The 22,974-nt window shown below is 45.5% G+C and overlaps 2 protein-coding genes across 2 annotated transcripts; one reads left to right on the top strand and one right to left on the bottom strand.

Moving 5' to 3' along the window:
- Nucleotides 1-816: 816 nt before the first annotated feature.
- LOC146967077 (uncharacterized) lies at nucleotides 817-6,075 on the bottom strand. Its single transcript, XM_085761754.1, has 5 exons — nucleotides 5,842-6,075; nucleotides 4,175-4,322; nucleotides 3,741-3,799; nucleotides 2,688-2,784; nucleotides 817-1,856 (listed from the first exon to the last, which is right to left on the bottom strand). The coding sequence occupies exons 1-5, from the start codon at nucleotides 6,058-6,060 to the stop codon at nucleotides 817-819; spliced, it is 1,563 nt and encodes a 520-aa protein (XP_085617880.1). The 5' UTR covers nucleotides 6,061-6,075.
- A 116-nt stretch (nucleotides 6,076-6,191) lies between these two features.
- nudt13 (nudix (nucleoside diphosphate linked moiety X)-type motif 13) lies at nucleotides 6,192-20,983 on the top strand. Its single transcript, XM_085761755.1, has 9 exons — nucleotides 6,192-6,439; nucleotides 7,060-7,286; nucleotides 8,381-8,526; nucleotides 9,553-9,660; nucleotides 11,547-11,653; nucleotides 12,521-12,646; nucleotides 14,669-14,780; nucleotides 16,457-16,611; nucleotides 20,785-20,983. Exons 2-9 carry the CDS (start codon nucleotides 7,204-7,206, stop codon nucleotides 20,971-20,973), a joined length of 1,026 nt encoding a protein of 341 aa, XP_085617881.1. The 5' UTR covers nucleotides 6,192-6,439; nucleotides 7,060-7,203; the 3' UTR covers nucleotides 20,974-20,983.
- The last annotated feature ends 1,991 nt before the right edge of the window (nucleotides 20,984-22,974 follow it).

A 22,974-nucleotide genomic window follows, 5' to 3' on the forward strand; every position in this document is an offset into this window, starting at 1 on the left:
CTTTGACTCACATCTGATCCAAACATCTGGAAACATCTGGAACTACATTTACTTCTTTTTCCTGAACGTTCCAAACGGAAAAAAATAAAATAAAATAAAATAAAAAATGTTTTCAATCATTTTTATTCTCAGGTTTAATTTGCAGCAGAATCAGAACCAGAACTGGATTAAAGGGATAGTCGCATTTTTTTTTTAAAAGTGTGGTTGTATGATCTCCAAATAGCCCCTAAGTACTTTAATTGCAGTAGAAGACTCTCTGCACTCCTCCCGTTAGCAATGCCAGCCCATAATAGCCCTGCCCAGAGATTTACAACATACAGTGTTGTGAACAGACCCAAAGAAACGGCCTATTTTCACGGCCTAAAAGAGGTTTTACCTGGAAAAAAATACACAGTTCCATTGTTCACTATAATATAATTTTTTCCAGCCCTTCAAAGTGCAGGAAAAACACAGTTTTTATTTGGACCTAACCAACTCACGTATCCCTCCGCCCAGGGTTAGCGCCCGCCGATCAGCAGTTGGTTAGGTCCAAATAAAAACTGTGTTTTTCCTGCACTTTGAAGGGCTGGAAAAAACTATATTATATTTTTTCAGGTAAAACCTCTTTTAGGCCGTGAAAATAGGCCGTTTCTTTGGGTCTGTTCACAACACTGTATGTTGTAAATCTCTGGGCAGGGCTATTATGGGCTGGCGTTGCTAACGGGAGGAGTGCAGAGAGTCTTCTACTGCAATTAAAGTACTTAGGGGCTATTTGGAGATCATACAACCACACTTTAAAAAATGATACTATCCCTTTAAAAGCGTTTCTGTCCAGCCTCAAGCGTAGCCGCACTTGTGCAGCTTCAGGTTGCGCTGGTCCGAGTATCTCTTCCCACACTTATCACAGATGTACTGCTTGCCGCCGGCGTGCACGTGCCTCTTGTGCGTGCGCAGGTGGCTGCCCTGGCTGAACGTCTTCCCGCAGACGTCGCAGCCGTACGGCTTCTCGCCCGTGTGCACGCGCGTGTGCAGCTTCAGGCTGTTGGCGTTGTTGAACCTCTTGTCGCAGTCGGCGCAGGCGAAGGGCTTGGCGTCGGAGTGCGTGCGGCCGTGCGAGATGAGGCTGCTCTGCTGGCTGAACGTCTTGCCGCACTCCTTGCAGCCGAACGGCCGCTCGCCCGTGTGGATGCGGCGGTGGATCTTCAGGTTGACCGACTGGCGGAACGTCTTCCCGCAGACGTCGCAGCCGAACGGCCGCTCGCCGCTGTGCACGCGCCGGTGGTTCTTCAGGTTGACGGCGTGGCGGAACGTCTTGGGGCACTGCTCGCACTTCAGCGGCTTCTGCCCCGTGTGGATGAGCTCGTGGGCTTTGAGCGTGACGGAGCGCGTGAAGCCTTTCCCGCAGGCGCCGCAGACGAAGATCTTCTTGCCGGTGTGCGTGTGCGCGTGGCGGTGCAGGTTCTGCAGCAGGTTGAAGCGGCGGCCGCACACCTCGCAGCCGTGCGGCTTCTCGCCCGTGTGGATGATGGCGTGCGTCTTGAGCTGCGCCTGCTTGGTGAAGCGCTTGCCGCACTGCGCGCAGGCGTACGGCCGCTCGCCGGTGTGCACGCGCATGTGGCTCTGCAGGCTCTGGCGCTGGCGGAAGGCGCGGCCGCACTGCGCGCAGGCGAACGGCTTCTCGCCCGTGTGGATGCGGTAGTGGGACTTCAGGTTGCTCTGGGACGTGAACGACTTCCCGCACGCCGTGCACATGAAGTACTTCCACGTGACGCTCTGCAGGACGAACTGAGGCTCCGACGGCGGCTTCGCACGCACCGGAGCAACCGCTGCTGCTGCTGTCGCCATGGAGACGGGCTGGGATGCTTCCAGTCGAGCTCCTGGAGACAAAGACAGAGTTCAACAAGTGATGAAAAAGGAAAAGGAATTGTTTTTGTTGAATCTTTTTATTTTACAAGGAAAATATTATATCCATAAGTGTAAATGGTCCAAAAAACCAAATTTTTATGAGTTTAAAATAGAAATCAGATATATTATAGATAATAGATATATTACATGCAGCTACTACAAAATATGAAAGACAGAAAAGCTATAAAAACCTTGGAATATTATAAATTATTACAAACAACTATATGATTTAATAATACCTATAATATATAATATAATATGAATACCCCTTTCAATGTATGTATATATATTTTGTTTATCTGTTCATTGTATGTTTATTGTTTGTATATATACTGTATATGTTTAATAAAAAAAAGAAAAGAAAAAAAAAAGAGTTCAACAGGTGAGGTCACATGACAGAAACTGTTTCTGAACACTTCCTGTCAGCCTGTCACAATAAAAGCCTCCTGGGGCATCAGTAGGTATCTGCCCCATGAACTAGTGAAGGAAGGAAGGACAGAGGGAAGGATGGAGGATAGAAGGAAGGAAAAAAGGAAGGAAAGATAGAATGAGAGAGGGAACAGATTGGGCCAATTGGGTCAAAAAGGAAGGAAGGAAGGAAGGAAGGAAGGAAGGGAGGGAGGGAAAAGGGACTGTGGCAAGAAGGAAAGGAAAAGGGAAGAAAAGAAAGATGGAGGGAGGGAACAGATTGGTTCAAGGAAGGAGGAAGGAAGAAGAAGGAAGGAGGAAGGGAAAGAAGGAAGGAAGGAAGGAAGGAAAAAAAGGATTGTTGAAAGAAGGAAGGAAGTTGATGAGGTGCTCACTCTCAGCGATGGCTCCCAGGTCGATGTTTCCGTGTTCGTCTTTGACGGTGACGGCCATGACGAACGGAGTGTCGGCCGCCGCCTCCTCCTGCTTGGTCTGTGGAGACACAACGGACACAATGTACACAACGTACACACGTCAGAGTCAGAGACAGGTCAGTGAACGCACCACGGGGAGCAGGTCATGGTGCAGACACACCAACTCCGGCGGCGACTGATCGCCGAGCGCACCGGCGAGTGGGCGGTTCTGTGTGACGTGGTGCGGAGCTGAGTTTGGCTCTGCCGTTTCCAACATGGCGGCCGGGTCACAAACCATCTCATTTTACAGTTAAAGCAGAAGTAAGTGATATTTTTGTGTTAATCTAAGTCTTAAATAGTTGTATCTTCCGACAGCAATCACTTCTATAGAGTGTTTGGTCTGAAACACGGGTCTGTCAGTCACTCTGCTCTGCTCTGAGTCCAGGAGAAAACTTTCCTTGTATCCTACAACCTTTATCCAATGAGGAGAGAGAACGGCATAAAGGGGCAGTCCTCTCTGTGTGTGCAGCCAAGGGATGCGCCTGAATGTGGTGACGTAGGGACGAGGACCAATAGATCCATGACGAGGGCGGGGGCTGCTAACTCCATCTGCTGACAGGAAGTTAGACAAAACCACCGGATCGCTGACTGAAGCTTTAACCAACACACTAAAGTATGTTTCTGAAATGTGTAACAGTGCAGTAACAGAATCTGGATTCATATCTGATCAACACCGCCTAGTTTGATAATTTGAACGAAGTTTCTGAGCCGGCTGCATTGCGTTGGACGGATGTCATTTGCATAAAGTTCAATCTATCGAACTTTATGCAAATTCACATACGGCGACTGGGCCGTCAACTGGACGTGTTGTGTCCATGATGCACCGCGCAGCCGCAGCTGCTGCTCTACATAGACAATGAATGGGATCCGTTGACTTGACGTCCGTTGACAGAGTTGGTGTGTCAGTACCATCAGTGAACGCACCACGAGGAGCCGCTCAGTGAAGGCACCACGGGGACAGGTGAGCAGTCTTACCTGAGGGGACTCGTCGTCCTCGCTGCTCTGCAGGCGCAGTCCGTACGAGTGCTCCAGCTCTGGGACAGGAAATGACATCATCATCATTCAGCCTCCTGATTGGTCTGTGTGTGTGTGTGTGTGTGTGTGTGTCAAGGTTATTAGAGTTTCTAAATGTTCATTAGTTTTTATCTTTATTTAGTTTTTCAGTTTAGTTTCAGTGAGTTCAACAAGAGATGAATCAGTTTTAGTTTAGTTTTTATTGAGTCTTAGTTGTAGTTGTTGAGGTTTTAGCAGAAAGCCTCTGTCAGACCTCTGAAGATGAACTTGTTCCCTTTAGTTTTATTTCAGTTTACTAGATTATTTCTTCACTACTAGTTTAGTTTTAGTTTACTATAATAACCCTGCTGTGTGTGTGTGTGTGTGTGTGTGTGTGTGTGTGTGTGTGTACGCACCGACTCGTGTGTTGTCGAGGACGTGCAGCACGCTGGTCTGGTTCCTCCTGCCCCCCCCAGACTCCAGTAGTTTGGCTTCGTCCACGATGTTGAGGATTTTCCCCAGAGCCTCGTTCCCCAGAGTCTCCATGACCGAGGCAAACTGCACCTGGAGGGTCACAGTTATTAACCACTTATTACCCAGCAGCAGGACAGTGAACGCCTCACAGATCAGACTAATGGTGCCTTCATGTGCTATGGTAATTACGCCCTGACTTCCTGTTCATTTTGCAATAGTCATTTTGTTGAATGCACACTAAACATTGAGGTGAGGATATATTTGATCATTTTTATGGGTCAGAGTAATTTTTCATGTTTGTGTTATTTTTGTAATAACAGCTTATATGTTACTAGTCATTTCACAATAAAACACTCATTAACAAAACAAAAGTGGTAGTTTCTGTTGAGTCATCTTTTAGCCAGCAAGATAAAGCTATGTGGTAGTTAGTTTAACGTGTTTGTTAAATGGTCAGTTGGGGTTGGTTGTCTCACTGCTCTGGGGGTTGGTTGTCACATATGTGACAATGGCTTTCACAGTGAAATAATTTTACAGCACTGCTAATTCTTCCATTTTACTTCTCATTAGATAATTCAGAGAACTGATCACCTGCCTCAGTCTTATTATAATATTGGACATGTAGGCTTAATGAGGTAACTTATTCATAATGATTTGATAATTTGATCAGAGAACTGATCACCTGTCTCAGTCTTATTGTTTAAACGGGGCACTGGTGATTATTATAGAGGTGGTTTTTATTTCAAAAGTTATTTGGTGTGTCTAGAAAGTTACACATCTTCTTTTAAGATCCTAATATATGACTGAAACCCTATTGAACCTCCACAGGGACAACCAACCCCAGACCCAATGTGACAACCAACATGTGGTTGGTTGTCACATTGTGTCAGAGTGTCTTTCATGGTGAATTACTTCTTGTTGCAATATGTTCTAAAGACAAAAACGATACCAGTTTCAAGCCAAGACCTTAAGCTTTCATTTAATGGAAGAATTACTGTTCAAAGTTTTTTTCTGAAGATGAGCAATTCGTAGCTACATGAGTAAAAAAGTGTGACAACCAACCCCGGTCTCCCCTACACAGCTGTCCGACCTGCAGCAGGACAGTGAACACCTCACAGATAAACCCTGACTCATCCCGGGCTGCAGCCCAGCAGAGCCCGGCTCCTCATGGGGTCATTCCTATGTTCCCTCAGCCCTATGTTCCCACAGCCCTATGTTCCCACATTTCTAACTTTTGTTGTCACTGAAAATGAGGCCCTATGTTCCCTCAGCCCTTTGGTCCCACAGCCCTATGTTCCCTCAGCCCTATGTTCCCTCAGCCCTTTGGTCCCACCATTGGTTGGGTTTAGGCAATGAAGAAAGGAGTTGGTTAAGTTTAGTAAAAAGACCAGGTAGAGGCTAGATAGGCCAGATAGACAGAGTTCAGAGGGAACATAGGGCCTAATTTTGAGAAAAATCTTAGAACTGTGGGAACATAGGCATGGACCCCAGCCTGCAGCAGGACAGTGAACGCCTCACAGCTCAGTCTAAACCCTGACTCATCCCGACCTGCAGCAGGACAGTGAACGCCTCACAGCTAAACCCTGACTCATCCCGGGCTGCAGCTCCTCACCATCTTGTCCCGGGTCTGGTCCTGCTCTCTGGCCGCAGCAGGCGCCTCTCTCCCGGTCCCGGTCCCGGTGCTGGTCCCGGTGCTGGTCCCGGTCCGGACCGTGAGGCTGAAGCAGACCGACCCGTCCTCCACCAGCCGCTGCAGCTGCGCCACCGCAGCGTGGACCAGAGTCTCCATGACGGTGGCCAGCTGGGTGGTCAGCGGGACACAGCTGCTCATCAGGCCGGCCGCAGCGCGCTCTGCCCCGGCTTCACTCCGCCTCAGGGACCGCTGACTGGCCGGAGCATCCGGAGCTCCGGGGTTCGGTCGGTTCGGTCGGTTCAGTTGGAGCAGAGGAGAGTTAAAGTAACGAGAGTAACGAGAGTAACGTGAGTCAGAGCTGCTCGGTTGGTTCTGAACTTCTGACAACAGAGCACAGACCGGAACCGGAAGCAGTTGTTTGCTGTTTGTCTTCCGGGTCGGACTCGAACAGGAAGCTGCTGCTGAACCTGAACGCACCACGCAGTGTTTACACAACTGACCGAACCGGTTCTGTTCTGTTCTGAAGGAAAAGTTCTGCAGCGTTCAGGTCCAGAACCAGGTCCAGAACCAGAACCAGGTCTGTGAAACTGTTTCAACAACTTTATGAAGCGTCTCTGTCTCTGTGTGAGTTTGTGTTTAGATCCAGGAGTCAGGTCGGTGCCCACAGGGGGGCGGGGCTTCAGCTACAGGGGGCGGGGCTTCAGCCACATGGGGCGGGGCCTCGCTGATGACGTCACCCGAGGACGTCACATGCTTATCTAATTAAATCACCTGTAGTAAACAAAAACAGTGACTGGATAGATCAGTTGTTCTATGTCCACCTTTTTCCGAACGTTAAAAACGTAGCCTGTTTTGCCGGTTTTGCTCTTCCGGTGGAATTTCATGTTTACGTTTCCATGGTTTCGGTAGTCGGTAGTTCGGTTTTTGTTTTTTTTTTCCAATGAAAATCTGTAAAACGCATGGATCATCACAGCAGCTTTTAACAGTGGATATCACACAGACTGACATCCGTGTTAAAAGCCAGCGTTAATAGATCCATGCGTTTACCGCAACTATGACAACGACTGAAAACCATGGAAACGGAAACGTACTTTCCACCAAACCGGCAAAACCGGCTTCTGGTTCTGACCATAGATGACGTTCAGAAACTTGTGGATAGACAGAGAACGATGCTAACAGGTTCCTGTTGTTCTGCAGCTGAGCCTCTTTAACCCAGTCCGGTCCGGTCCAGAGTGATCCAGTCCGGTTCAGTCCAGTCCAGTCCGGTCCAGTTCAGCCCGGTCAAGTCCAGTCCAGTCCGGTTCAATCCGGTCCAGTCCGGTCCAGTCCAGAGTGGCGGCCATGTTGAGCTCCTCCAGGATTCTTCTCTGTGCCACAACTCGTCATGTGACCAGACGCTGCTCCAGCTTCATCTCCAGGATGAGGTCTGGAACTCTCTGAGACCTGATTGGTTGATTGACTGATTGATTGGTTGGTTGGTTGGTTGGTTGGTCGGTTGGTTGGTTGGTTGGTTGATTGGTTGATTGATTGGTTGATTGGTTGATTGGTTGGTTGATTGGTTGATTGGTTGATTGGTTGGTTCGTTGGTTCGTTGGTTGGTTGATTGGTTGATTGGTTGATTGAGTGATTGATTGGTTGATTGGTTGATTGAGTGATTGATTGGTTGATTGGTTGATTGAGTGATTGATTGGTTGATTGGTTGATTGATTGGTTGATTGGTTGATTGATTGGTTGATTGGTTGATTGAGTGATTGATTGGTTGATTGGTTGATTGATTGGTTGATTGGTTGATTTAGTGATTGATTGGTTGATTGGTTGGTTGGTTGATTGATTGATTGGTTGGTTGGTTGGTTGATTGGTTGATTGATTGGTTGATTGATTGGTTGATTGGTTGATTGGTTGGTTGATTGGTTGATTGGTTGATTGGTTGGTTCGTTGGTTCGTTGGTTGGTTGATTGGTTGATTGAGTGATTGATTGGTTGATTGGTTGATTGAGTGATTGATTGGTTGATTGGTTGATTGAGTGATTGATTGGTTGATTGATTGGTTGATTGGTTGATTGATTGGTTGATTGGTTGATTGAGTGATTGATTGGTTGATTGGTTGATTGATTGGTTGATTGGTTGATTTAGTGATTGATTGGTTGATTGGTTGGTTGGTTGATTGATTGATTGGTTGGTTGGTTGGTTGATTGGTTGGTTGATTGATTGATTGGTTGATTGATTGACTGGTTGGTTGGTTGGTTGATTGATTGGTTGGTTGGATGGTTGATTGATTGGTGGGTTGGTTGATTGGTTGGTTGGTTGGTTGGTTGATTGGTTGGTTGGATGGTTGATTGATTGATTGGTTGATTGATTGACTGATTGACTGACTGATTGATTGACTGATTGACTGACTGATTGATTGATTCGTTGGTTGATTGATTGACTTATTGATTGATCGATTGATTGATTGATTGATTGATTGACTGATTGATTGACTGACTGGTTGACTGATTGATTGATCGATTTCCTCTCAGGTTTCTGAACAGGTTAAAGGAGGACGATGGTTCCTGTGCTGCAGCTCTGCAGAACGCTGAGGTTCTCCTGTTCCACCGTCTGGCTCCTCTGCTGCAGCGCACGGAGAACCACAGAACCTTCAGACCACGGAACCTCAGGACCTCAGGTAGAGAAAAGAACTAGGGATGTGTACGGTTCCCCGAGTACTCGAGTACCCGAGTAAGAAATCTGCTACTCGGTTATGAATTATTACCTGGTTAATAGGATTTAAAAAACGTCTCGTTAGAGCAACAGTCTAGTGTCAGATCAAACTACATCATCATGCCGTGGTTTGGCTTTTTGTTGTGTTCAACAGTTTCAGATCGAGCAGCGTGATTCTCTGCTGTGTAAAAGCGTTTTTGGATCGAGCCTCGGACTTTGAAACCATTTACAAGAATCTGTGGTGGTTCCCTCGGTGTAACACCTCGTCCTGACATAGGCTACAGCGAGCGAGCCAGCGAAGCGGCAACGAAAACTTGCGTGAAGGTGTCCTGATGCAGCGTGACGATTTTGTCGCGAGTATTTTATTGGTTCAGAATCCAAACCAATCAAATTATCGAGGGACGTAGCTACACAAACTTGCGGCGCTATTCTGAGATTCCTGACATTTCCTGGTTGTTGTTTCTCACATCTCTGAGTGTTTGTTCCTCTCATATTCTCCTCTCTCTGATAACTAGCTTGTCAACAGGAAGCAGCGTGGACTTATCGACCAATCAGAAGTGTTTAGGGGCGGGACACCGCCGCCAAATGTCGTCCAGAGAGAGACAACGCGAGCGATAATTTCAGGGTTGAGCGACATCGCTGGACGGAGCGACGTCGCTCGCGGCGTCAGGACAGTCTGATTGAAAAGTAACGCATTCTAATCACTTTTCCTCGCTCGCATCGCTGTCGCATCGCTGTCGCATCGCTGTCGCATCGCTGTAGGTCAGGACGAGGTGTTAGTCGTCAGAACGGAGACGACAGGTGTCATCAAGTCTGTTAGAGAATCTGCTGCTTTCAGTTTAGAAACATTCTGAAACCTTCCCAGTTATTTCCTGAGACGATGCGAGGCCGAGAGGACCGAAGGCACCAACATGTAGTGTGGACTAATAAATAAGCATCGCTAATGATTTAATAAAAATTTAAAAAAACATTTTTTTCTGTCTGGTTCCAGATGTGCAGGCGGTTCTGCAGCGGCTCGGAGCAGACGGTTCCCTGCTGCAGGAGGCGGTTCTGGTCGGCTGTTCTGAACAGAACCAGGCTCAGTTCTGTCTGGATGTCGGTAAGAACAGATGTGACCTATTCTATTATTTTACCCTAATTTCAAAGCAATGACGTTCAAAAAACAATCTCCCAAAGTTTCACAGTCCAGATAATTGAGAAAAGGCACGAAAATGATGATTAAAGTCGACCTGCAACTTAAACCCTCTGAAAATGAGCGTTGCTTCGGTGCAAAACATGAAATATCTTCTGAACCGTTCATGATAGAGACGAGCTGTAAACTGCATCTGAATCGCGGGATTCTCCGCTTTCCAACGGTCATTGAATGTTGCCTCTATGACGAGATGGGACGGTACAGAAACAGATGCTAAACTGAGTAGCATTGATGCTAACAGAGCGTAGCATCGATGTTAACAGAGCGTAGCATCGATGCTAAACCGAACGTAGCATCAACGCTAACAGAGCGTAGCATCGATGCTAAACCGAGTAGCATCGTCGCTAACAGAGCGTAGCATCGATGCTAAACCGAACGTAGCATCAACGCTAACAGAGCGTAGCATCGATGCTAAACCGAACGTAGCATCAACGCTAACAGAGCGTAGCATCGATGCTAAACCGAACGTAGCATCAACGCTAACAGAGCGTAGCATCGATGCTAAACCGAACGTAGCATCAACGCTAACAGAGCGTAGCATCGATGCTAAACCGAACGTAGCATCAACGCTAACAGAGCGTAGCATCGATGCTAAACCGAACGTAGCATCGACACAACGCTTGCACATGTTTTACAAAATGTCAACAAAACATGACAACTTCTGAACCGTTTATGATAGAAACGAGCTGTAAAAAGCATCTGAATTGTGAGATTCTCTGCTTTCCGAGGGTCATTGAATGGTGTCTCTATGACAACAAGGGGCCGTATAGGGTGCGTGTAATCACGTGGTACAGGAACAGACGCCAGAGTCACTGGCAAAAACTTTAAATGCTATTTTCTCAGGTCAGAATAAGACATAGTAACATAGTAAGCTTTTGCTTCTCCCGCTTTTCCCTTTCGGCCATGTATTGTATTATTTGATGATGAAGTGTGATGATGATGATTTAAATTGACATGCCCGAAATAAACAAATTGATTGATTGATTGATTGATTGATGCTAAACCGAACGTAGCATCAACGCTAACAGAGCGTAGCATCGATGCTAAACCGAGTAGCATCGTCGCTAACAGAGCGTAGCATCGATGCTAAACCGAACGTAGCATCAACGCTAACAGAGCGTAGCATCGATGCTAAACCGAACGTAGCATCAACGCTAACAGAGCGTAGCATCGATGCTAAACCGAACGTAGCATCAACGCTAACAGAGCGTAGCATCGATGCTAAACCGAACGTAGCATCAACGCTAACAGAGCGTAGCATCGATGCTAAACCGAACGTAGCATCGACACAACGCTTGCACATGTTTTACAAAATGTCAACAAAACATGACAACTTCTGAACCGTTTATGATAGAAACGAGCTGTAAAAAGCATCTGAATTGTGAGATTCTCTGCTTTCCGAGGGTCATTGAATGGTGTCTCTATGACAACAAGGGGCCGTATAGGGTGCGTGTAATCACGTGGTACAGGAACAGACGCCAGAGTCACTGGCAAAAACTTTAAATGCTATTTTCTCAGGTCAGAATAAGAGAGTGAAAGATCGTAATTCAAATGGCCACATCTAGAAAACCATCAAATGTAGCTGTGACTTTGACTAAGGTATCATTTTAATGATTATTTTCTAATCTTTCCATTGATACCAAAATCTCAACTTTGAAATTTGGGGTCACTGTGACTCATTTTGATGGATCAGGTCACATATTGATCCAGATCTCTGCTGTGGTTCTGGTTCTGGTTCTGGTTCTGGTCCTGGTCCTGGTTCTGGATGTTGTGGTCTGTGTTGGGTTCTGCAGGAGAACTGGACCCGGCCGCAGTAGAAGAAGACTGCAAGGGGAACTTCATGGACCTGAAGAAGTCCTTCTTCCTGCTGACCGGCTCGGACGCCCCCCTAGTGGCCAAGGTCAGGAAGCTCCCGGACCGCTCGGTGTCAATCAGTAGCAATATAAACTTTATTAAGGGAAATGTGTCATGGACAGTCATGTTGCTGCATTACATAAATACACAAAACAGATTAAAAAAAACCCAGTACATTCGACATTCCTCACACAGTTCTCACAGATAAATACAAATATGGTAGATAAAAAATACTGATGAGAAACTATTAAAACTCAAATAAAGTGCAGTAGGAGTGTCTAGAGCAATGAAAGGAGTACAATCTCAAGAGATGAAAATTAGGGATAACAGCCCAATTAAGATTTAGCAGGTTTATTTAAGAGGGAAATGGATGGAAGGAAACTGAGTTTGTATCGGTTACTTTTGCATCGGCTCTATAGGCCTACTCTATACCTTCTCCCTGACGGTAATAGCTCATATTCTGGATACAGAATATGTGAGGGATGTGCCAGCTTCACCACCATGCCTTCGTAGACTGACTGAAGGGTCGGGGAGTCTTAGTCTTTGTTGCCAACTATTTTCATGGCCGTTTTCACCTGTTCAGTGTAAAGGGTCAGTTCAGGACCGGTCCTGGTCCTGGTTCTGGTTCTGGTTCTGGTTCTGGTTCTGGTTCTGGTTCTGGTTCTGAACGCAGAGCATTATGTATTATTATTATCAACAGTAATTTATTATTATTAGTAGTATGTTTTTATTATTGGTACTGTTTTTTAATGTATTACTGCACTATGTTGTGGTCAGTGACATGTCGATGTCTTGGATGCTGTTTTTTTGTCTTGTGTTTGTAATGCTGGCTGCAAATCCAGTTTCCCTGGGGATATAAATAAAAACTGAACTGAACTGAACTGAACTGATCCGATCCGGTTCTGTCCTGCAGGGCCAGGCTCTGCTGCGCTGGCACCAGACCAGCCGGTTCTGCAGCGCCACCGGGGAGCCGACCCAGAGGAACCGGGCCGGCAGCCAGAGGGTCTGCAGCAGCAGCGGCATCGTCTACTACCCCACGGTACTGGACCAGCCTGACCATCCAGACTATATGTACTATACTACTACTATACTATACTATACTATACTATACTATACTACATCATTACCATGTCTAGTGTGTCAACGAGCGGTAGACCTCGGCTCAGTCCAGGGGGCGGGATGAAGGCTGTCTGTCAAACTGCCTCTGCTCCAATAGGGTAGCGCTACGACCAATCAGAGCAAAGAGCAGGATGACGTCGCTAGATTAAACTTTTCCCACATCCCGTCGGCAAAACACCAAATCCATCCTTCTTCTGAATGAACGACTTCAGGTCAGTTTCTGGCTCAACTTTTAAAGAAAATGACAAGTTTAATTATTTCAAAGTTGATGCCAACGGCCGATTCAAACCATTCCTTTGCCAAAGCCATCTTCTTCTTGTCATGTTTTTCACTGTCGCAAGTACGTCGTCATGGCGTTAAACCGCCCAACGACTCTCTAAACAGATAGAGCGCTGTGATTGGTCAACACAAACGGTGTTCCAGACTCAAAAAGTTCCTCTGGCTCGTTTCTAGACCCACCTACGGAGCAAAGAGATCTGCTGCTGCTAGGGGGCAGAGAGATTTATAGGCTACAACATAGGCCTGGGACGATAATAAATTTTGCTGGACGATATATTGTCCCACAAATTATTGACGATAAACGATATTATTGACACATTTTTTTGAGAACAAATTAACCACTAATATAATAATAATATTTCATAATAATGCAAGTAGACCCTTTTAAATGCGATAAACTTTTATTTCTCATGAGTATTTTTTTTTAACCATTGTAATTGGAATGACAAGAACTTATAGCTACTATCCTAAATAAATAAAATAAACAAAAAATAATAAACAGTGCAGCTCTTCTGTCCAATAACGTTACACACCTGAAGCTCCACTTTTCATTCAAACAAACTAATGTGACAGATGTAAGATTTCATCAGTGAGACTAGCATTTATCTCCTATAAAGTATTAAACCAGCCGGTGGTAAACCTCTAAAAACCTGCTGATAAGTTTTCTTAGTCGTTTTCTCCCCCAATGACGGAGGTTGACCGGCCCGTGAGCTGCTGCAGACCATAATACATCCATGCTGCAGACCATAATACATCCATGCTGCAGACCATAATACATCCATGCTGCAGACCATAATACATCCATGCTGCAGACTGTGGGAAGCCCCGCTCCTCCTGCTCGCTGCTACCACATTAGCTCCAAAAACGTGGGAGGAAATCTCCTACCAGGCGATATGTGGATAAACTGACCACAGACTGGGGATCTAAACTGTGACTTTCTCACATGAAAAAATATTAAAACTTTAAAAAGTTACGTGTTAACAGCGCTGCAGCAAGAATTACGGTAAAATAGCTTTTAGCTGCTTAGCTTTACAGCTAGCGCTGCCGGTTGCTGCCAAATGCATTCTGGGAAACAAAGATCCTGGATGACTGAAAAGAGGGTTCACTCCATTTATTCTGCAAAACAAACGCCCAGGTGCTGAGACCGATGCACAGAGTGAAGCCTCTTGTCATCCAGCCTGGTTGGAGGCGAGAGACCAGGAAAACAAATACGTGCGCATGCACATGGCGATTTATCGAGGCCGGAAAAATTATTGAGTTCATTTTCATTTATCGTGCGATTAATTGATTTATTGATTATCGTCCCAGGCCTACTACAACTGGACCAGAACCGGGTCAGAATCCGCTTCAGACCGGATTTGGACCGGCTCGTCACTTCCTTGTAGAGTTGATGTGTAGAGTTCCAGGTCTGACTGGGTTTTCCTCTTCTCTCCTGGTCCTGGTCCTGGTCCTGGTCCTGGTCCCGGTCCACCTGGTCCATCTGGTCCTGGTCCCGGTCCACCTGGTCCATCTGGTCCTGGTCCCGGTCCACCTGGTCCATCTGGTCCTGGTCCCGGTCCACCTGGTCCATCTGGTCCTGGTCCTGGTCCTGGTCCTGGTCCTGGTCCTGGTCCTGGTCCTGGTCCTGGTCCCGGTCCACCTGGTCCATCTGGTCCTGGTCCAGATGTCTCCAGTGGTGATCGTCCTGGTAACGGACGGCAGCCGCTGCCTGCTGGCCCGCCAGGCTTCGTTCCCTCGGGGTCTCTACAGCGCTCTGGCTGGTTTCTGTGACATGGGTCAGTGTCACACACACACACACCTGTGGGCCTGTTGCCGTGGTTACATGCACCTGACACCCCGTCCTGACCTACAGCGATGTGACAGCGACGCAAGAGAGGAAAAGTGATTAGAATGTGTAGCTACTTTTCAATCAGCCTGTCCTGACGCCGCCCTGAAATTATCGCTCGCGTTGTCTCTATCTGGACGACGTTTGGCGGCGGTGTCCCGCCCCTAAACACTTCTGATTGGCTGATAAGTCCACGCTGCTTCCTGTTGACAAGCTAGTTATCAGAGAGAGGAGGATATGAGAGGAACAAACACTCAGAGATGTGAGAAACAACCAGGCAACCAGGAGATGTCAGGAATCTCAGAATAGCGCCGCAAGTTTGTGTAGCTACGTCCCTCGATAATTTGACTGGTTTGGATTCTGAACCAATCCACCACTTTCCGGAGAACGACGCTGGGTGTCGCCATGACACTCCATTCATTACATTTTAGATTAACCATAGCTGGGCTAACCGTTAGCTGTTAGCCATTAGCAGTGTCTTAAATAACTCAATAAACGGCCCATGAAAAAAATATTTTTTCCAGCGGATATCCTAGTTCCAACATGACTGAGCTAACTGGAGTAGTTTCATGTCGTGTCCGACAACGGGAACAGCTGACGTCCTGATAGTTAGCTTAGCTGCTGCTGTTGTTAGCTGTCAGCAGCAGCAAAGCTAACAACTATGATAACCATGACTAATTACAAAAACGTGGACACAGAAATAGTAATGTTTGTTCAATAATTCGTTTTATAGACTTAACAAACATCAGATTTAGTCAAAACGGTTTTGGCAGCCCAGAGCCCCCACATTTGGTGCCTACACCGGCGGCTAACACTACCAGTTAGCCGCTAACGCTACTAACGCTACCAGTTAGCCGCTAGCTAGAATGCTACTAAAACCGACTTCTGTTGTGGTGTGACGCAATGGATCATGGGAAAATAAAGTGGTGGATAGAATATACTCGCCACAAAATCGTCACGCTTCATATTGTAGCCTAATGGTAAATTTGAATATTCCTTTTGTTTTAATCACTTGTGACGTCCCTACCCCCTGCTTTCCCTCCAAGGTATCAGATCTTCTTTTGTTTGTGACCCATTTATATTTTAATGTCTAGACCTTGTAATTGCATTTCAAGTTCCAGAGACACCCAACCTCTCACTTCCTCATGATATACTCAAACCCTTTTGTAGCCTATTTTAAATTGCGTTGATTAGAGCTCTTAATCACACTCCAGGATGTCGTCAATACCTGTGAAAAGATATCCTGAGTTGGGGGCTGACCCCTGCAGCAGACAGAGGGATGTGGAATATAGCCTACCTGAGGGAGCGTTCCTCAAGTAGAAATGTTTATGTCTCCCCATTGTCTTGGTCTTTTCTTTACCATCACCCACTCGGATATGAACTGACCTTTCCTTGCAAGGAAATAAAAAGCTTGTCGGCCGACGAAGTCTCTATTTCATTATTCACCAACAGCAACGGCTTAAAATTTCCACAACAATATCAGGACACCTTCGCGCTAGTTTTCGTTGCCGCTTCGCTTGCTGCTCGCTGCATGTCAGGACGAGGTGTGACGATGCCCCTGTCACACACACCTGTTGGTTGGCCTGTTGCCGTGGTTACATGTTGTTGATGCAGCTGTATCTCCAGGTGAGTCAGTGGAGGAGGCGCTGAGCCGCGAGGTGGCGGAGGAGGTGGGTCTGGAGCTGCAGAGCTTCTCCTACAGCTCCTCTCAGCACTGGCCGTTCCCTCACAGCTCCTTCATGCTGGGCTGCCACGCTGCTGTCAGCCCCGCACACACACAGGTCAGCCTTCATATGGTACTCTACATTCATGTTTCTGTTGTTGATTGTTCATACAAGAATTAAAACTTGATAAAGTTCTACTCACAAATAAATCTGTTGTAGCCTAATGTCATGTCATGATTTAATTGTATTATTTTGCATGGATGTCTGCTTAGGACAAAACTAAATATTTACATGTATGTTTGGATATGATACAGTTTGTTTAAATTACCCCCAATTTCCAGTTCATTCCCATAAATTCCCCCAAATTCCCATTATTCACATAAATTCCCATAATTCCCATGGAAAGTTTCCAGTTTGGAATATTTAAAAAAAATTCCCCAGCTTAACCTCCCATGGAAAGTTACTGGAAATTTTCCGCCTCTTTGCAACTGAGCAGCTCACGTCTCTGCCCCGCCGATCTCAAAACAACATGCACCAATGACCGAAGTGCCGAAGCGGAAGCAGGAACTAACGTCACCATGGGAACTCAATTTGAAAAAAGTCTCCATAGAAAAGAACGGGAGTCAAAGTTTTGTTTCGTCATCTGATTGAATTGTGCCATGAGAAAAAAATATGTCCTCTACCTCTCAACTAGTCTCACTCTGGGTCATTAAGGCCCCGTCCATACGAACCCGGGTATTTTTGAAACCGTGTGTTTCTCTACACGGTTTGGCCTTTCGTCCACACGTAACCGCAGAACTGGGCTCCTGAAACCGGAGTTTTTTGTAACCGGAGTCCAGGGTGAACTTTTTCGAAAACTCCGGTTTCAGCTTCACGTGTGGACAGGAAAACCGGACATTTTTCAGAAATCCCTGCCCTCCCTAGTTACTGTTGCTAGCACGTCAAGTTCTCGACGCTGACCATGCGCTGACCACTCAGACGCTCCTGTGAATATCAATAATCACTAAACATGCGGACACTAATACAAAACCGCGTGGTCACCATATGTGGTTACATGCTGCTATTCCAACATGCCGCTATTTCGACATTGACTTCTAATTTTATTTTTCAAGCGTCCCACTATTCCGAGATTCTTTTTTTCATTGTCGGAGTGGGGGCACTTTACTATTTTTCAAACATTCCGCTTTTCCGACATTGATTGATTAGTCTACGTTATAGTCAGACCTGTCCTGATTTTTTTTCTTCATCTGAGACACTGTTTCTCATACACAAATACATAGGCCTATAAGAGAGAAGAAAAAACAAACCCTCCAAGTTTAAAAACACACCGGCAGCAGCGCCCCTGATCTGCAGCTACTGAGACTGTTATTATTCTGTCACTGAAGTCAGCTGAAGAGAGAATAACTTTGTTGCTGCTCCTCAGAGCGCACATGGCTAATTAATATGCACGTGCTGACCATATATGGTTGTGTCTACGCATTCCGGGACGGAGGTGTGTTCACGTGCACAACTGCACACCATTCTTGTATCCAGTTTGATTTATCAAAGAGAAATTGCGGAGAGTTGTGCATGCACAGTTTGATAGATCTGAAAAAGGTGTAAATATTTTGGGTGTCTTTTCTCCGTAGGCCTAAGCAAAACATTTAGTAGCAGCAGTTTTACACTGCTTACTTACAGTTTTGATAAATGAGGCCCCAGGCCCTGAGCCCAGAGCCCAGACGCTCACAGCTGCAGCTTCTCGCTGTCCGTGGTGCTGAAGGTGACAGGTTAACTTGACAAACAAACTGCAGCATAGTTCTGTTTGTTTATCATGTGTGTCAGTTTTGTTTGCGACTTGATAGTTGAGTTGTTGAAATTAAGAACATCACTCCCTCATCAAACCGGTGACAGGCATGCTGAAAAGAAAAGAGAGAGAGAGAGACGCGCCTGGGTATCGCAGCTGTAAAAAAAAAAAAAAAAAAAAAAAAAATCGGAATAGCGGTATCAAAAAGTGTCGGACTACCGGCATGTCTAGATAGAGGGATGTCGTCTAATAGCGGGATGTCTAAATAGAGACATGTCGGAATAGCGGGCGGACCCCACCATGCTGATATGGCTAAAATAGGCTTTTATCAAATAGTAAATTGCGGTCACTTCCCCACTGTGTTGCTTCCTTCCGTCCTGTACATTTGTTTTCAATGAAGCCTTTCAGAATCAATCAGTGGATCGATGGATTATCGTTGCGATGTGTGTATTTGTGTATTTTCGTATCTGTCATAAACAAGAGATTACGGGCGGGGTGTGTTAGTAGCGCGGACTAGCGGTGCCGGTCAGTTTGAGATGTTTGAGCCTCCACTCTCTCTGTACAAGTTATAGCTGCTTTCCTGTTAGGAGCAAGGGGGCAGTTGTCGGTCTGAGAAGTGAAGCTCACTTCCGCGTTCAAAAAACTGCAATCCCCTCTTCTTCCTCTGGGGGCTGGTGTCAGAAAGCAGCATTCTCCATAGACCCCCATGTTAAAATCACCCACTTTACATCCTCAATAAACATGTTAAAAGCCTGGTGTCAGAACGTTTTTTCGTCTCAATCGATAGTTTCTACCCCCGCACACACTCTGAGGGGGGTGAATTTTTTTTTAACTCTACAGTTTTACTGTTATTAGGTTAAAATTCTGGCCAATCAGGGCGCGGAAACATTGAGTGACAGGTCCGGAGCGGTTCGGAGACAGGCTGCTTCGAGGCCAGTGGGCGGGTTCTCGGCCGGCCAATCCAACATGGCGCTGTCCAGGCCGCCATATTTGAGTCACAAAAACGACTCCCCAAAACCAATGGGGGACGTCACGGACGCTACGTCCATTCTTTTTACAGTCTATGGTTAGGAGTGATATCACCACCTACTGCTTTGGAATGCACATGAAGACGGATTTGCGGTTTCATGTGGACGGAGTTATTTTTTATCACACCGGTGGTGTGGACGCGAATTTTTTTTTAACCGGGGTCCAGAAAAGTTCGGTTTCAAAAATACCCGTGTTCGTGTGGACTAGGCCTAAGTCGCAACCCACTTTTATAGAATTCAAGTTACCATGACAACTGCATGTACGGAAGTGAATGAAAAAATATCAAACTGCACAAAATGGAGACCAACAAAACGATATATTTGACTTCTAATGCATCTCTGCATTCAGAGCATGTTCACTAAAGTGAATAAATATCAAATTGCACAAAATAAAGACCCACAAAACAAAACCAGATTCACTGCATCAGGCCACATTAATAAGAAACTGAGATCTTTGCATTCAGAGCAAATAATAAGAAAGTGACAGTGCCTTTCAATATAAGTTATTTTTCAAAATAAAAGACATGTCCAACATCAGATGTGCATTAAATATTATTTACTTTTTTGACCAGCTGTCCGCGACCCATCCAGAACGGGTCTAGACCCACTTTTGGGTCCCGACCCACCAGTTGAGAACCACTGGACTACCTGTTTAAAACATCACGTTTCATGAAGAGAAACCAGCAGTTTGTTGTAAAACTATTGTAGAATAAAACTCAGAAGAGTCCGTAACCAGAAAGACTACAGGTGGCGTAGGTGACGTCACCATGGCGACCACATGGCGTCCTTCCTTTCCCGTGTCAGTTGGTGACGTATTTTTAGTGGGACACAGATCTGTAGTCTGTAGAGCGTCTTCACACTCAATACATTCTTCTGTTGCCGTGACAACAAACTGCTGGTTTCTCTTCATGAAACGTGATGTTTTACTTCAACTCAACTTCAACTTCAGCTTTATTGTCCCCTAGGGGAAATTCATGTTGCAGAAAGGTTAAAAAAAAACACAGAACATATAGAGTAGGCTACGTCCACACAACATTAAAATGACAAGTATCCCAGAGGGCAAACTGGGAGCTGTTCCATACAATCGAAAATAAATAAGTAAGTAAATAAGTAAATAGATAGGTAAGCGGGGTGTATCATGACTGTTTAGAATTTGAATTAAGTTGGGTGATGGCTTGTGTTATGAATGAGTTTTTCAGTCTGTTTGATTTGGCTTTTGGCAATCTAAATCTCCTGCCAGAGGGAAGGAGCTCAAACAGGTAGAGGACATATTTTTTACTCATGGCACAATTCAAACGGATCATGAAATAAAATTTGCTCCCGTTCTTTTCTATGGAGACTTTTTTCGAATTGAGGACCCATGGCGCCGTTAGTTCCTGCTTCCGCTTCGGCTCTCTATAGGGATTATGTTGAACTGTTCCTTTAATGACTATAGGGGTTATGACTAGATGTTGTACTGTCCCTTTAACCTCGGTCCAGCTGGACGTGGACCGCTCGGAGCTGGAAGACGCCCGCTGGTTCAGTCTGGAGGAAGTGACCTCGGCGCTGCAGCTGGAGGCCCCGCCCCCTAGAGGCCACGCCCCCGACCTCTGGCTGCCCCCACCACACGCCATCGCCCACCGCCTCATCACCGAGTGGACGGTCCGGCAGCGAGGGGCCACGGTCTGAGTCCAGAGACCAGAGGGTCCCCAAAGCATCATGGGAGATGGAGTTCTAATGTGGATATTTATTATTCTGAGCCACGGTTGAATGATTGACAGCTGAGGACACTAATGAACACACTCTACCTCTAATTACTGTTAAAGAACTGTTGATGTTTAGTTAAACTCATTAAAGCTTCTTCAAACTGTCGCCATCGTTTCATTTCTGCATCTTTTTATTTATATACGTATAGTTTAAAGGGACAACCAGGAGTTTTGTTAAAGCAAAGTGTTTCCACTACATTTATGAGCCTCCGCACCGTGAAATTCTTTGACCGGCGCAAGACAGACTCATGTTTTCATTCATCAAGAATTAAAGTCAGAGGTAGATAGATAGATAGATAGATAGATAGATAGATAGATAGATAGATAGATAGATAGATAGATAGATAGATAAAGTTTATTGGTCACATGCAAAGCTAAAACCAAGGTTAAAAAACAGTGCAGCGAAATGCAAAAAAAACCAAGCTCTCAACTGTACCAATGAAACACAAAAGTAGATAAAAAATATATATATATCATCCCCTCACTTACCCTCTCTCTCTCACACGCACACACATTTTAAAATGAAACAATTAGGGCCGGGACTTTAACGCGTTAAAGGACAATTCCAGGCGAATTCAACTCTGGGGTGTATTTTCATATCATTTTAGGTCTAAAAGAATGACTCTGAAGATTTTCAGTTTAATGTCTCCTGTTTTGCGGTAGTTGCGTCTGTCCCCGCGTCGCCACGGCAGCAATGAATGGGAGTGGATGTAAGTTCTGCTGTTTAGGCTGTTTCCAGCCCTCAAAGCCACAATTTTTTTCCACAGACAGCGTCAGATGGAGACTCAAACATGCACCGAGAAGTTTATTTACTTCAAGCAAGTCGACATGTTTGTAAAACTAGATCTAATTCAAAGTCTCCCGGAGTCTCACGCGAGCCCGAAGTTGCAGTGCTGGTGTGTTCAGGTGCAGTTGGAGCTATCGTTTGTGTCATAAACACAGGAATATCAACTCTTTACTTGCTTCAAGTGTACATTTTTTTCCACATACAGCGTCAGGTGGCTACTCAAACATGCGCCGAGAAGTTTTTTTTACTTGAAGCAAGTAAAGAGTTGATATTCCTGTGTTTATGACACAAACGGTAGCTTTTCCCACTGCACCTGAACACACCGAGCGGCAACTTGGGTCTCGACTCCGCCAGACTTTGAATTAGATCTAGTTTTACAAACATGTCGGCTTGTTGAAGTAAATAAACTTCTGGGTGCATGTTTGAGTCTCCATCTGACACTGTCTGTGGCTTTGAGGGCTGGAAACAGCCTAAACAGCAGAACTTACATCCACTCCCATTCGTTGCTGCCGTGGCGACGCGGGGACAGATGCAACTACCGCAAAACAGGAGACATTAAACTGAAAATCTTCAGATTCATTCTTTTAGACCTAAAATGATATGAAAATACACCCCAGAGTTGAATTCGCCTGGAATTGTCCTTTAATTACGATTAATTAATTACACAAAAAATTACGCGTTAAAAAAATTAACGCATTTTAATCGCAGGTTTGAAGACGATCATACCGTCGTAGTTCCCACCATAAACGGAGATTCATACGGCGGCGTTATTCTCATGACTCGCCACGAAACCGAAAGTAAAGAAACGCTGGTCGGCTCGCCCAGCATTTCCACCACCACTAATAATAACAAAATAACCATAGAGACAAAACCATAGATTTATCTAAAATGGACCATTAACAAGTGGTAACGGAGATTCATCCACATTAATATGAGACTTTTTTATAACCAGATAGAAACTCCTCGTTGACCCTTTAAAGTTTATTTCTTTATTTTTCTTTTCATCATTGACATGATGATAGAAAGCAGGTTGAGGCTTCGTCCACATTATAGTGACATCATCAGTGTTCATTAAAGCAGATATCAGTGGAATGTTTTTGTTAATATAAGTCCTAAATAGTCCTATTTTCCGTCAGC

Source organism: Trachurus japonicus, chromosome 19, assembly GCF_045865225.1.
Source record: "Trachurus japonicus isolate A0001 chromosome 19, Traja_1.0".
Lineage (NCBI taxonomy): Eukaryota > Metazoa > Chordata > Actinopteri > Carangiformes > Carangidae > Trachurus > Trachurus japonicus.